We start from the raw sequence: 12,565 nt of genomic DNA, 5'->3' as shown, positions 1-12,565 counted from the left end.
ATTTTAGCGTACCATAAACGTCATATTTAAAAACAGAAGTAGATAAATGAGGAACAAGTGGACCATTACAAGTTGAGGTACATTGGCACACGGCATGAGGACCGCAGCACACAAGAACTGTCGATGCGTAGAGCTCGTCAGCTTCATCTCATCAGACAGACGCACGGCGTGGCCAGTGAAACTGGCAGACAGATCCAAAGGAGAATACCACAATCATATCCGCGTGAGCATCACAGAATCAGTACATCTCCATAAGATCTTTCTCATAAACACACCATATTTTGTACATTTGGTTCATTCCATGGTCACAGTGTTCTTATACAAGCTCAAATCAGTAACACTAGAACATCCGGCGCGCGATGCGCGCCCTACAGTTTGAACAATCAAATGCTAGTAACCATAAGCTAATAAAAAGCGACAATCAAATTATGTGTATCTTAATATGAAAGTACTATATCTAGGAGGAAGCACATCTTCAACATATTAATATAGGTATCTATCCAGCATTTGAATCATAAATATTACGGCACATCTGTGCTCCAAACTATCTTAGCCATTAGGTGTCTGTCCGACATCAGAATAATGAATATTAGAAGACATCCGAGCACCAAGCTCCCCTATGCACTACGTGTTTGTCCGGCATCTCAATCATGGACATCACATCGCATCCGATCACCATGTCTACATCCAAGCACAAATTTATCCTATCATCAGGATATGAGTTTGCGAGATGAGGTCCATGCAGACTCCAAATCCTAAGCATCGGACCCTTCTTGCTGGAGACAAAGGGTACACAAAAGCTGGCCACAACTGGTAGAGACAAAATCAACATGAGCTTCACTGCTCATGCATCCCTGCTTGGACTGCAAAAGGATAATAAATTAATGTCTAACATGTGTCATGGAGACGTAACTGCAATTTTTAAATGATCTGCTACTTGAATGGTTTCTAAAAACATACAGGTAGATTGCTAATTAAAAAAGATCAACAAAATAGAACTGGAGTCATGTGCTTGTTTCGATTTTATTTCTCATAAAATGTCACATTATGCTTAATTGCTTAGTTAACGAAAGCATTATTCTGATTATGGTATGACCTAATTAAGCACGCAGCTCGAATGATTTTACCCCTTAAAAGCTAGGTTGTATGCCACATTAGGCGCGCAATGCGCGCCCTACCATCTGGGCGGACGAATGGAGGCATACAGAGCACATATCTTAGCATGTAACATATCTTAGTTGATGAATACTATTGCCGATAGCATTATGCTAGGTATCTCAAACTTGAAACTAACATGTACTCATTCCGATCAGATCCCTAACAAACCCAAATACTGCACATATCCGGGCACACCAGCTTGAGCAAATACAGAGAAGTATTGCGGGTCTAGCTAAAATTCATGGCATCTCGAAGCATGCGCTGACAGGGAGATTGGAGGACCTTTGCCATTGAAATTTGAGCCCACAAGGAAGTTATCTCTACAGTATGGCATCCCTCACTGAAGAAGACTCTAAAAAATATGCAAAGAGATTAACTAAATAGAAATGAATAATCAACTGCATTGGCAAACGGCACATGAAGATACATGGTCAATAACCGATGAAATATTGTCCGACAGTGCGCTATCATATATTATTTAAAATGTAGACAAGAAAATTTTATATTCTGACAGAAGTTTCAAGCTACTCTCAAATATATTGAATAAACTGATAACCGAAAAGCCCTTGAGGAACAGAAGAAAACTTGATTGCTTTTAGTCATCATCTCTTGCAAATAGATTTTATCTTTCATGCTTAAGTTATTGCAGCTTAATCAGTAAACAAGACCTAGCTCTATCAAAACCTTAAGTAGTACCGCTCCTAGGATCCAACAAAGAGGGAAACAATTTGCTTGATCTCAATCTAAAACAGGAAAATAAAGCGTTGTGTAAGCATGAGATGACATCATAAACAAACATCATATCTATCATGTTCAGAATTGCACATACGCAAGCAACGGTACTCAACCCCATCCTTTCCCTTCACACCCATGCTTCTCAGGAATCAAAACTGAACATTCCACATCAAACATCAATATGAAATAATAGAGAGCTGAAAACCAAAAAAAAAATTGGATTTCCTAAGAACAACCATGACCATGGAATCACATTTGCTCAAAATATTATTAATTTTTTAAACACTCTGTCCGACTTGATGTTACAAACAGTAGATGTACATGTAGCAACTTTGACGGGTTGGGGGGAAAGCATACAACTTCATCTAGCTAGCTGCAAGCTAAGTTTTAGGGAAACGACAAGAAGCCTGATCATCCAGTAGTTCTTGTTCTTGATTTAGTAACCATATAAATTAGGAAATGAATAGAATTTTAGGTTGTTTATGTTGATGGCTACCATTCACAGAGACAGGAGTCTATATCTATTTCTTCTATTTTTCTCTAGTTTGTTCATTCATGCAGGACCAGACATAGTACATCTCTTTTAAAAGAGTATCCAGATTTTAGAAACAACTTTCAGCTAACCTGAAAGAGAAACCATAAACTGTATTTATGAAGTGGCGACCCAAGGCCCTTCCATAAATCAAGAAGGATCTTTCAGCAACTACTTCAAATTTACTATTAAACTGTAAACACGGTTTACTGGTTTCATTGAACTACAAACAAGAGAAATTAAATCATGTTGTAGCTTATCAATATAATCAACATGTAGGACATGATACTTTGAAGGAGAAATTTCTGAGTATATAATGCTGAGATCCAGTATTCAATGGCATACGTACAAATAGAAACGCACCAATAAGAGTTTCTTCCCACTGTAGGCATATGTAATGAGCTTCCGGAACCAAATGGACAGAACATGATCACCTTAATCTGCTGCATACAAATACATTGATCATAGTAAATTTGTCATCAACACGTAAAGGCACAAAAAAATTGTTCAATTCTAGACCACATAAAACTTGGAGCCCCGGTGTACATTAACAAAACTCATTCGATAGAGTAATTGTCTCCAGGCAAACTAACATTAAAATTATCATTTTAGTGAGGTCAACCTCTTTCTTGTGTACTGTTTTTTTTTCCTTTGTACCAATGTGAATGGCAAAAGGTTAAGAAGTCACCAGTTGAACATATACAATTGCTCATCTGATGGCTTTCAACCGGATGAACTTATACAATATTTAATTTTTAAGAACAGGAATTCTCACAATATATCCATGTGGTGCATGAACATTCTTTAATTTAAATGTTCCATTAGCATAGCATGAGTGTGCATCATTCTCAAGTTGTTTTGCAATTACCTGAGGAGTTAAGGATACATGTCTCAACAAATGTCTGATCAACGTCTGAAATAGTTTAGGCAATTAAAAAAAAGCAGCAAAGACACCTAAAAGAGCAAGACATTTAGAAAGAAAGATGCATGGTCATCGGTAACTGTAAATCCCATTTAATTTATCAGCCAGAAGAGAACATGATTCCAAAACAGATTGTCTATTAATTCATTTGGTTAAAATAAAATTGCATTGCCGCTCCAGTTTTCACATCTAATTTAACAAAATTTATAGCATGCTTAAGAACAAAGCAGGCCAAGAGAATCTTGCTATCTGGTCCACCAGAGTGGCTATAGGAGACAATAGTACCCTGCAAGGCACAACACCTGAAATTTTTAGCAACCCAACAAAGGTCATGTGGTCTATTCGCTGGACCTAGAGGCTAGAGTTCGAATTAGCAAGAATCAGTATTCCTTAGAATGGAGTATGACTGAAAGGATAGGTAAATAAACTGTAACATGGCAGCAGAATTGCTTGCCTAGGATCTTTTACAGATTTGAAGCCAAAGGAGCAAACAAAATTATTTGAATTGAATTCATCATTTGCAATGCCGAAAAATATAGAGTTGCGCTCGCCCTTCAAACTGTTCCATAATGACTGATATCATCATTTTTCAGAATGAGTAGCTTTGTCTACTCTGTCCACACATCGATGTCTAGCTTGAGTACAAATACTACAAAAAGATAAATGGAAATGCAGTACCTAAAAACCCAAATATAGAACGCTAAGACTATTGACCATTAAAGTGCAAACACAGTGAAGGAAAGGGGAACTTGATCCAAGATGGAGAGGCTAAATGATACCCCACATACTATATCAGAAAGAAGAAAGTAATAGGCAAGCAACCTGTCCATCAAAGAAAATGCAGGCCTAAATAAGTAGCCACCCAAAGATATATCCAAGTTACCTTTTTTTTTACTAAGATACATCTGAAAACGAAGACAGGAAACACGAGTACCTGTTCCTAGCACAATTAGTTTGGCATATACAAGGTCAAAGCTTCAATTTTCTACAACAAATTAACGCCTGAATCCAAGATCGATAAGCAGTCTACATCCACAATGAGGAATTTTTCAGATCTATAATTTTTTCAGGAAGAGAATGAATCCAATCAAAATGAAATCCCCCTTCCTGCTGCAAGGAAAGAGGGAGGAATGAACATTTTAGATCAAAATAACTTGCCAGAGTAGAGGATGAATTAAATGAGGAGAAATCTCTTTCCTGTCGCAACACAGGGAGAGAGAGGGAGGGAGGGAGGGAGGGAGGGAGGGAGAGATTATAGGTCATGGCGTTGGTACCCAAGGGGAAGGAGGGAGGAAAGGAAGGCCCGGACGTACCTTGGCCTTGCTTTCATCGGCGATGCCTCGACGCAGATCTGGAGTCGGAGGCGCTCCTGGAGTGGCGGGTGTCGGAGGCACAGGGCCCACTTGGCCACTGCTCGCTGCGAGCCTTCGCGTGGACGAACACAGAAGAGGTCTTCGCATGGAGCAATGCATAACAGTTCGTCGCGCCGCCTCTCGTGCATGTTCCCCTTGGCGTGGGCGGCGCAGCCGCGCTAGGCCCGCCAGATCCATGCTGGCCCGTGCCGCGCAGAGAGGTAAAGGGAGGAGCCCCACCGGCAAGGAGGCACTGGATCCATGCCGACCCGTGCCGCACGGAGGGGTGAGGGGCGGGGAGGGGCGCCGCGAGGAAGAAGGCACCGAGAGAGAGAGGAGGCGCCGCCGGGTACAGAGAGAGAGGAGGCGACGGGAAGAGGCGACGAAGGCAAGCGGGGATGGAGACGGGGAGGGGAGGCGGCGGCGGGGAGCAGGAGAGGAGGGAGAGAGTGGACGGCGGGCGGGAGGAGGGATAGGGGGTTAGGGTTCGAGTGCGGCGGGAGGGGGTAAATGAAAAATGTTTGGGTGGTTTCGCAAAAATAGAAGAATTCTTGAATTTTTTCTTCTTTGTATAGAAATAAATATTGTTATGAGTACCTGTATGCAAAAATTACAAATGTGTTTACTGTACAATCCGAACGACCTAGGCTCTATTGTCATTCTCAGAAAATAGGAGGGCTTTTTTGCAAAATAGCCAAAGCACAGGCTGAGCGACACGCATCCTATTTTTCCCATGGGATGCGGAGAGCGAAGCGCAGGGGAGTGGACTTTAACCATTCTGATTCTGATGAAAGCAATACATCACAGCTACCACATGAAGCCATTCAAGAAACAAACCTAGAGGCATAAGACAAAAATCACACTACCTGTTCCAAGCTCAATGCTTGTCTTGGGAGGAGAATTCTGGCTACATTTCTCAAAGCGCTCAAGAAACAATTTAAGCCAGGTTAGCATGAAAACCAAGTAACATCTAAACCGCAGTACAGTTTAAAAGATTAAAAATGCTAGCATGCTGGGGAAGAAGAGAAAATAATAAGCATCAACAGCTTCTTTGATAGTAACATTACTACAAACATGAAAAACAGGATAGCAGCAATGGAATTGTGCTAGACACTCAAATGGTCAGATTTAAGAATTCCTAAACAGATAGTAATGATATATTTGACAGCTTGTTTGATCTGACTTCAATGAATCTTTGGCTGAGTACTTAATTAAATATAGTTAGAGTAAGCTGGTTCTCTTTGTGTTTGCTTCAAAAATTGAAAAGGATTCAAGACCCTTCAGTTCAGAACTTCAATGTGGTATCCTGTGCTTACTATTTTCAAGAAAAAATGTTTCCTTCACATGCCTGCTTTCAGATCTCATCCATGCCCTGTAAATAAATAACAATCTCCATCTACCCCTTGTTTCTCAAATGGGCACCAGATCAACAGTCGCAAGGTGTTTGATTCCCACATACTGGCCCCCAGTATCTAAATTCAATGACGCCATTCCATATAGCTGGATAAACTATTCCTTTCATGCAACCAAACATAGTTTTGCTAGATCTCATAGCACCATAACCAATTTCCTTTATTAAGTCCTATTCCAGCAAACTACTAACACGAGCACTAAACAACCAGCTGGCAAAGTACATTGATAAGCACACAAAATGTTGTTCCCAAATACTGCAAAAGCCATCTCAAAGCTGCCTCTTCAATGATACTAGATACCGGCCTCTCTTCCTATTCAGTGCCACTACTACAAATATGTAATTTCCAAAAACCAATTCAGGATCCAATAATGTTATTGTGCCTAGTTCATTCGATCAAATAAACTCAGAATTAAATGCCTTAGACCTTAGGACCTAATAACGTTACTGTTTCTAGTTCAATTGACCAAATAAACTCAAAGTTACGAATGTGTTTTCCTTGTTATGATTCACACAAGGATGGAACCAGCAGTTTGTAAGCGCTCATGCAGTATAGCTGGTATTGGTACCTTTCATCTGCTTTGCAGAATCCCACACAGCATTAGTTACTGTTGAAACACAGTAAACTAGTATATTCTTAGCAAAGTACGACGTCCTGATATAAAAAAAAAATCTATGCAAAACAATCATGAAGTCATAAAAATTTGACCTATCAGATTTATCCCCGTGTGATGGGCTGAAAGCCAAGTGTCCCAAGACTAAGTTAAATGTTATGTCATAACCCATGCTAAATAAAATTATCATAGAAACTGCGGTGTCAGATAAACCAAACTTTTTCTGCAATTTGATCAGTTAGTGTGTTATGCCTCCAGCAAGATTCTTGAAGCTTGCAATCATCCAATGCCCATTAAGCTCAAAAATGTTATTAACCCATGCTCCATATAGCAGTTCAAAGAAATTTCATAGATGGTGGGTGATCAAGCCAGGCTGGTCAGTATTGGCACTGCTTGTTTACCTGGTGCCTTGCGTATTGTGTTCTATAAAGTCAAAAGTATTGCAGGGATATACTCAATTTCAAATATCCATTTGCTGCAAATTCTGTTATCTTAAACTTCGGGGAAGCCAAAGTAACTGCTTGGTGAAAGAACTACATCAGCCACACAAGCAGTTTCTCTCAAAATTTGGCAACCGATAACACCATGGAATCCAACATGGAAGGGGTCCAGAATTTTGGTCTTGACCAATCAACATTCTGTCCAAATATTGATCCTCTAGAGAACAGGTGAAGCATGCTAAGAAGAGAAGGTTTTCAGAAACTAGCAGCCTTACAAGAAGCACTGCTTGTGGAGCTTCATTTGTAAGTCTGATCTTTGGCCAGCACATCACAAGATGGAATCTCCAAAAACCTTGAATTGCAGAAACTACCTCAAAGTACACTCCATATCTGTCTCAATAAGGTTATAGAAACACTGGAAGTAAACATGTCGAAACACTTATAAAACACCATAGCTGGCCCTTATGTTCATAACTCTTGACCAAATAAAGCAAATCCTTACATTACATAAACAAGCCAGAACATCCTCCGGACTACTGCTTCAACCAACTCGATGTCTCTGGCTTCTTTGAACATGTCTTATTTGAAAACATTGCCAGACTTGAGTACTTGGCACTTCTTTTCCAGATCTGTAGGCCTCAAATTCAGAAGCTCCATACAATGCTGGCCTACACCAACTCCTATGATGCCAAATCTGTTCCACAAAGACGATGCGATGCCAAATCTGTGTCATTAAATTAATTCATTGTTGATCCGGACTTCCCACATCTTTTGACACATGGGGAAACATTTGCCACCCCCAGCATTACAATTAACACCATGTGACAGCTAAAGAGGGGGAGCGGTGAAAATAAACTATGCACAATGAACAAACTTGGGGGTGGGGGGGATATAAATGAGAATATGAGATATGCACCTTAGTAATATGAACCGGAACCGCTACCCCCATAGTAGCCACCATTGCCGCTACCTAAACTACGGCCTGATGTGTAAAGTGATGAATATGAACTCCCACCAACCTGCCCAAATCAAAAATTCAAATGAATCGAGGAAACCAAAGAAAGGTAGTCATGATGGAGTTGATATTTCAAACATACTCACATCAGATCCACGAGACGCATAGCTACCACTGTAACCTGATGAGTACATTCCAGTAGCATCACCACCGCTAGCAGAACCTGCTAGAGTTGACGCAAATCGACATGAAAATTAAAATAAGTGCATGGCTAAAGGTGCCCTAGCAAATGATAGAGCCTTCAAGACTATACCTCCATAACTCACGCCATGACGGCTGCTACCATATGCTGAATCATGACCAGAGATAGATCGACTGCCACTATATCCCACATGTGATCGTCCAGGTCTATAAGTGCAAAATATGTAGCATGTTGAGTAGAAGAAAACACAAAGCAAAAAACCAATACTGCAACCTCTAATTGTCCACCAACCTCTCACTATATGTGTCACCATACCGAGCACTGCTACCACCAACGTCATAGTTCAACCGTGCCTTGGACTGACGAACACTGATGTCTTGATACCGAGGCACATCATCCTTGACAGAACATTAATTCAATTAGGTTAATTCAGAACCACAATACAAGTTCTGGCCATTTAAACAAATAAATCACACTTACCATATCAGCATATGGACGCTTTGATCCGGAAATGGTGTCATAATCACGGCCCCGACTCTCCCTATATGCCAGTAAAGGCCGGTCAAACTTCCCACCATAACTATCATCAGGATATGCTCGCCTATCAGAAAGACGAGGAGCACTACGTGGACCTAGGTCTGAGTAACCTGATCCCTGGGGTGAATAATCATCCCTGAAAGTGGGACGTCTATCAACTGGAACTCTTGGGCTGTAGTCAAGTGCAGCTCTGCTCCTTGGAGGAGGAAGCTCGTCACGCCTGACGTATTCTCTCCTTGGACTTCTCTTTGGGTAAACTGGAGCTGTCCACAAACGAAATGTGAGAAAATAGATATGGGTATAATGCATTAGACTGTAACAGAAATGAACGAAATGCACATAAAGCCTGCAAACCTGGAGGCCTCCTGTCATAAGATCTCTCTGGAGGGGGCAAACGCCTAGCTCTATCTGGCATTGACATAACAGGCCGCCTATCTCTAATATCAACAGGCCTCTTCAATGGATGGCTCCTGATGGGTGGTAAGCGGCCGACAGCAGGCCGAACAAGACGTGGTGGAGGCCTGCGAGGTGGAGGAGGGCGAGCATACGGTAGACGGTCACCTCGGGAAGCACCATGCCCAACTCTAAAATTTCCTCTTAACCCATGCTTCATTCTAGGAGGCCGCTGTAGGGGTCGTGACAATCTAGCTCTTACTTTTGCCTGAACCACAGGATTGTACTCATTAGAAAGATTCACAAGATGACATACCATTGAAAGTAGAGCAAATATTTAAATGGGTGCTGCAAATATAGTCGCATAACAGACCTTGTGATCACCTTCACCAATCTCACAATTGTTTATCCCTTCGGCACATGCAACAGCATTATCATGAGTATCAAAGGTAACAAACCCAAAATCCTTTCTCTTGGCAGCCGGCATATTTCGAGCAAGTTCCACTTGCTCAATAGCTCCATATTTTTTGAGATATTTCTTAACTCGGTCTTCATCCCATGAGGGAGAAAGGCCATCAATAAATACAGTTTTGACCTGAATCATAAAAAATAGAAATCAGGATGCAAAAAGTTCAATGATGAATGGTAGATATATGAAACTATTGGGCACAAGAGCTAATGGACAATCCATGTTACGAATTATTTTTTAACCTGCAGAGCCACGTAAAGTTGGAATTACTGTGCAAATTAGTCACCTGTGCCATTATTTCATCGTCAACTTTGGGGTAGGAATCAGCAAAGGAAACCTTTGCACTACGATCAACTCCAAAAACCACATCCCTTTTCTGCAATATCCTGAAAGCATCCATTGCTTCAGGTCGAGTAGAAAACTCGAGCAAAGCATAGCCACGATTCATTCCTGGATTATTGCTATCCTCTACCAGTAGTAAATCATCAAAATTCTCAACTCCATAACTCTTCAGTTTGTCCTTCAACTGCAAATGCCAAGACAAGTCATTTCCTCAATAAAGGAGCAAATAAAAATCATGAAAACAACTCTCAATCATCTTACATGTTCTTTTGTCCATGTTTTGCAGATATTGCCAACGAAGAGTGTATCATTATCATGACTTGGTGCAACACCGCACTGTTTACCCCGCACCTAATAAAGTATTAAATAGAACATGAAGTCACTTGTGAAAAGGATATGACACAAACAAAAAATAGTCAGATCTTAAAACCAACCAGTGGATTCTTTAGCTCTGAAACAGCACGCCTTGCTTGCTCCACAGTTGCATATCGCAGGAAGGCAAAGCCTTTGTTCTTCTTTGTGACAGGATTCATCATGAGGCGAACTTCAGTTATATCACCAACTTCACCAAAAACCTTCCTAAGGTCATTTTCTGTTGCATCTTTATCTAGCCCACCAACAAAAACTTCAAACTCCTTCCGCTTGCGGTGCTCTTTGACCATTTCACTATGCTCTTCGTTATCCACATCCACATGATGTTCTTCATCAGCATTTTCATATCCTTCCCCTTCGCCATCATCGCCACCTTCATCAAGTTCCTCATCAGCCATATCAGTCTCCACTTCAACCACATCTTCAGTATACTCCACCTCTTCATCACCATCCTCATATTGTTCTTCATAATGCTCCAAATCTTTCTCCTCGTAGTCCACAGCAGCCTCCTCTTCGTATTCTGGTTCGTCCTCAAACTCTAGTCGTTCACCTTTGTCCTCTTCTTCATATGTTTCTTTCACAGCTCCCTCATCTAAAAAATTGAGTTAACCATAAGGTCCTTCACGTTGTCTTAACAAAAAATGCACAAGATATGATGAATAGAGCAGATCTCCACAACCACAATCACAGCAATAATATAATCTTTCTTGTATGGTTCATATTAATCCTATTTTTTTTGCATGAAACTAGGCAAAATCAGAACTAGACATTGTCAAAACAGAAACTTCTTGGTGACATGCATCCAGTACCCATCCTGGACTCGCCATCAATGGAATGAATAAAATCTACCTAGCGTTCATGCTAATCAAGTAAGGAACTACTATTGGACCAGAATACAGTCACACACACTACAACAAAAATCTAAATCCTTACAGGCCAATAGCACAGATCACAGATGAAGTAAACACCCTATGCACAAATAGGAGCAGAACACAATACCTTCCGCGTGGTTGGCACCGTTGGCTGTGGCATCGGAGCCTTTCTCCTCCACCTCCGGCTGTTGCGACAGCGGCGGCGCCGATGGCTGGCGCTTCAGCTCCTCGACCATCTTCTGGGCTTCCTCGGCGACCTTCACCTCCTCGGCGGGCGCCTCCTTCACCTCCTCCACGAGCGGCGCCTCCTCCGCAGCAGCCTGCGGCCTCCCAACCCGCCCCCTCGTTGCCGGCGCCTTCCTCGCCGCGGCGGCGCCGCCTCTCCTAGACTTCGGCGGCATCTCCCACGTCACAGCTTCAAAGAAAAATCACCTAGAAATCACCCCCAAAAAATACATAGATTTAGGGGAGCCAGGCCACGAATCTGGGGTGCGGAGGGTTGAATCTTCGGTGCGTACCTCGTGCTGTCGCGGACCTTCCCCGAATTGGGGGGGGACGAAACCCTAGCGCCGGAGGCGAAAGGTGCGACCTTTGGATTGCCGTGACCCGACACGGAGACCTACGTTGCCGAGCCGCCTAGGTATTCTTTCCCAGGGCGAATCCGTGTCCTGTCAAAATTGGACGCCGGAATTAGAGTTAATTACGGATTTGCTAACAGGTCGTCTCGCTCTCGCTTTCGCTCTCGCGTGGACCGCTTCCGGCGGGATGGAGGGCGTTCCGGTCTTTTGAGGTGAAATGGAATTTCGCTCCGCCGTCTTTCGGAATTGTGATCAAGTAGATGCTTTAAATTAAATTAAATAAATCATGGAAACTAGAAATCTTAATCATCCAATATAGTAAGAAGTTCTATGGTACCAAGTACAAATAGATATAGAAGGATGCTAGATTTTTTTGTACCATTGTATTGGTGTTGATTTATGCTCTTTTTAATGAACAAATTTTTCATCTCCTAAGGCAATCTCGATTCTTTATAAAGTTTAGAGTTAAAAGTTACTTGCGATAGAGAGTTTAAGGTGGAAGGTGAAAGTTCTCAAGCTTAGAAAAGATGTGACTGGATTGGCGATGGTGGTGAATATTGGGTGGATAATGCGGCTATTGCTTTACAACAAAGTAGATGAGATTTGTGATGGGGATAACATTGTGAATCCAAAAAATATGTATTGACAAGTCTAATGCTATAAGAGTTGTGGGAGACGGAG

The 12,565-nt window shown here is 41.7% G+C and overlaps 1 protein-coding gene across 15 annotated transcripts; it reads right to left on the bottom strand.

The window, feature by feature from the left end:
* Positions 1-246: 246 nt before the first annotated feature.
* LOC120641399 lies at positions 247-11,988 on the bottom strand. Of its 15 annotated transcripts, none has more exons than XR_005662250.1 (15): positions 11,825-11,988; positions 11,434-11,738; positions 10,497-11,026; positions 10,324-10,413; positions 10,007-10,246; positions 9,625-9,846; positions 9,213-9,519; positions 8,802-9,121; positions 8,613-8,719; positions 8,433-8,527; positions 8,266-8,345; positions 8,081-8,183; positions 2,775-2,868; positions 1,295-1,510; positions 247-863 (listed from the first exon to the last, which is right to left on the bottom strand). XR_005662250.1 is itself a non-coding variant. In XM_039917497.1 (13 exons), the coding sequence occupies exons 2-12, from the start codon at positions 11,705-11,707 to the stop codon at positions 8,082-8,084; spliced, it is 2,367 nt and encodes a 788-aa protein (XP_039773431.1). In that variant the 5' UTR covers positions 11,708-11,738; positions 11,825-11,988; the 3' UTR covers positions 7,501-7,888; position 8,081. The 15 variants fall into 15 exon arrangements, 3 of the variants coding, with proteins under 3 accessions (XP_039773431.1, XP_039773432.1, XP_039773430.1); XR_005662251.1 differs by having other exon boundaries at positions 2,789-2,868; XR_005662252.1 differs by having other exon boundaries at positions 2,775-2,865.
* Between the last annotated feature and the right edge of the window lie 577 nt (positions 11,989-12,565).

The sequence above is a fragment of the Panicum virgatum genome, chromosome 7K (assembly GCF_016808335.1).
Source record: "Panicum virgatum strain AP13 chromosome 7K, P.virgatum_v5, whole genome shotgun sequence".
Classification (NCBI taxonomy): Eukaryota; Viridiplantae; Streptophyta; class Magnoliopsida; order Poales; family Poaceae; genus Panicum; species Panicum virgatum.
Note: the sequence above shows the minus strand (reverse complement) of the source record. Positions and strands in the feature narration are given on the sequence as shown.

Coding starts and splice junctions, on each gene's coding strand:
- LOC120641399 (XM_039917497.1), bottom strand. CDS start 11,707: ATGCCGCCGAAGTCTAGGAGAGGCGGCGCCGCCGCGGCGAGGAAGGCG. Junction 10,414..10,496: donor CAGAGCTAAAGAATCCACTG/GTTGGTTTTAAG, acceptor ATACTTTATTAG/GTGCGGGGTAAACAGTGCGG. Junction 10,247..10,323: donor AAACATGGACAAAAGAACAT/GTAAGATGATTG, acceptor TGGCATTTGCAG/TTGAAGGACAAACTGAAGAG.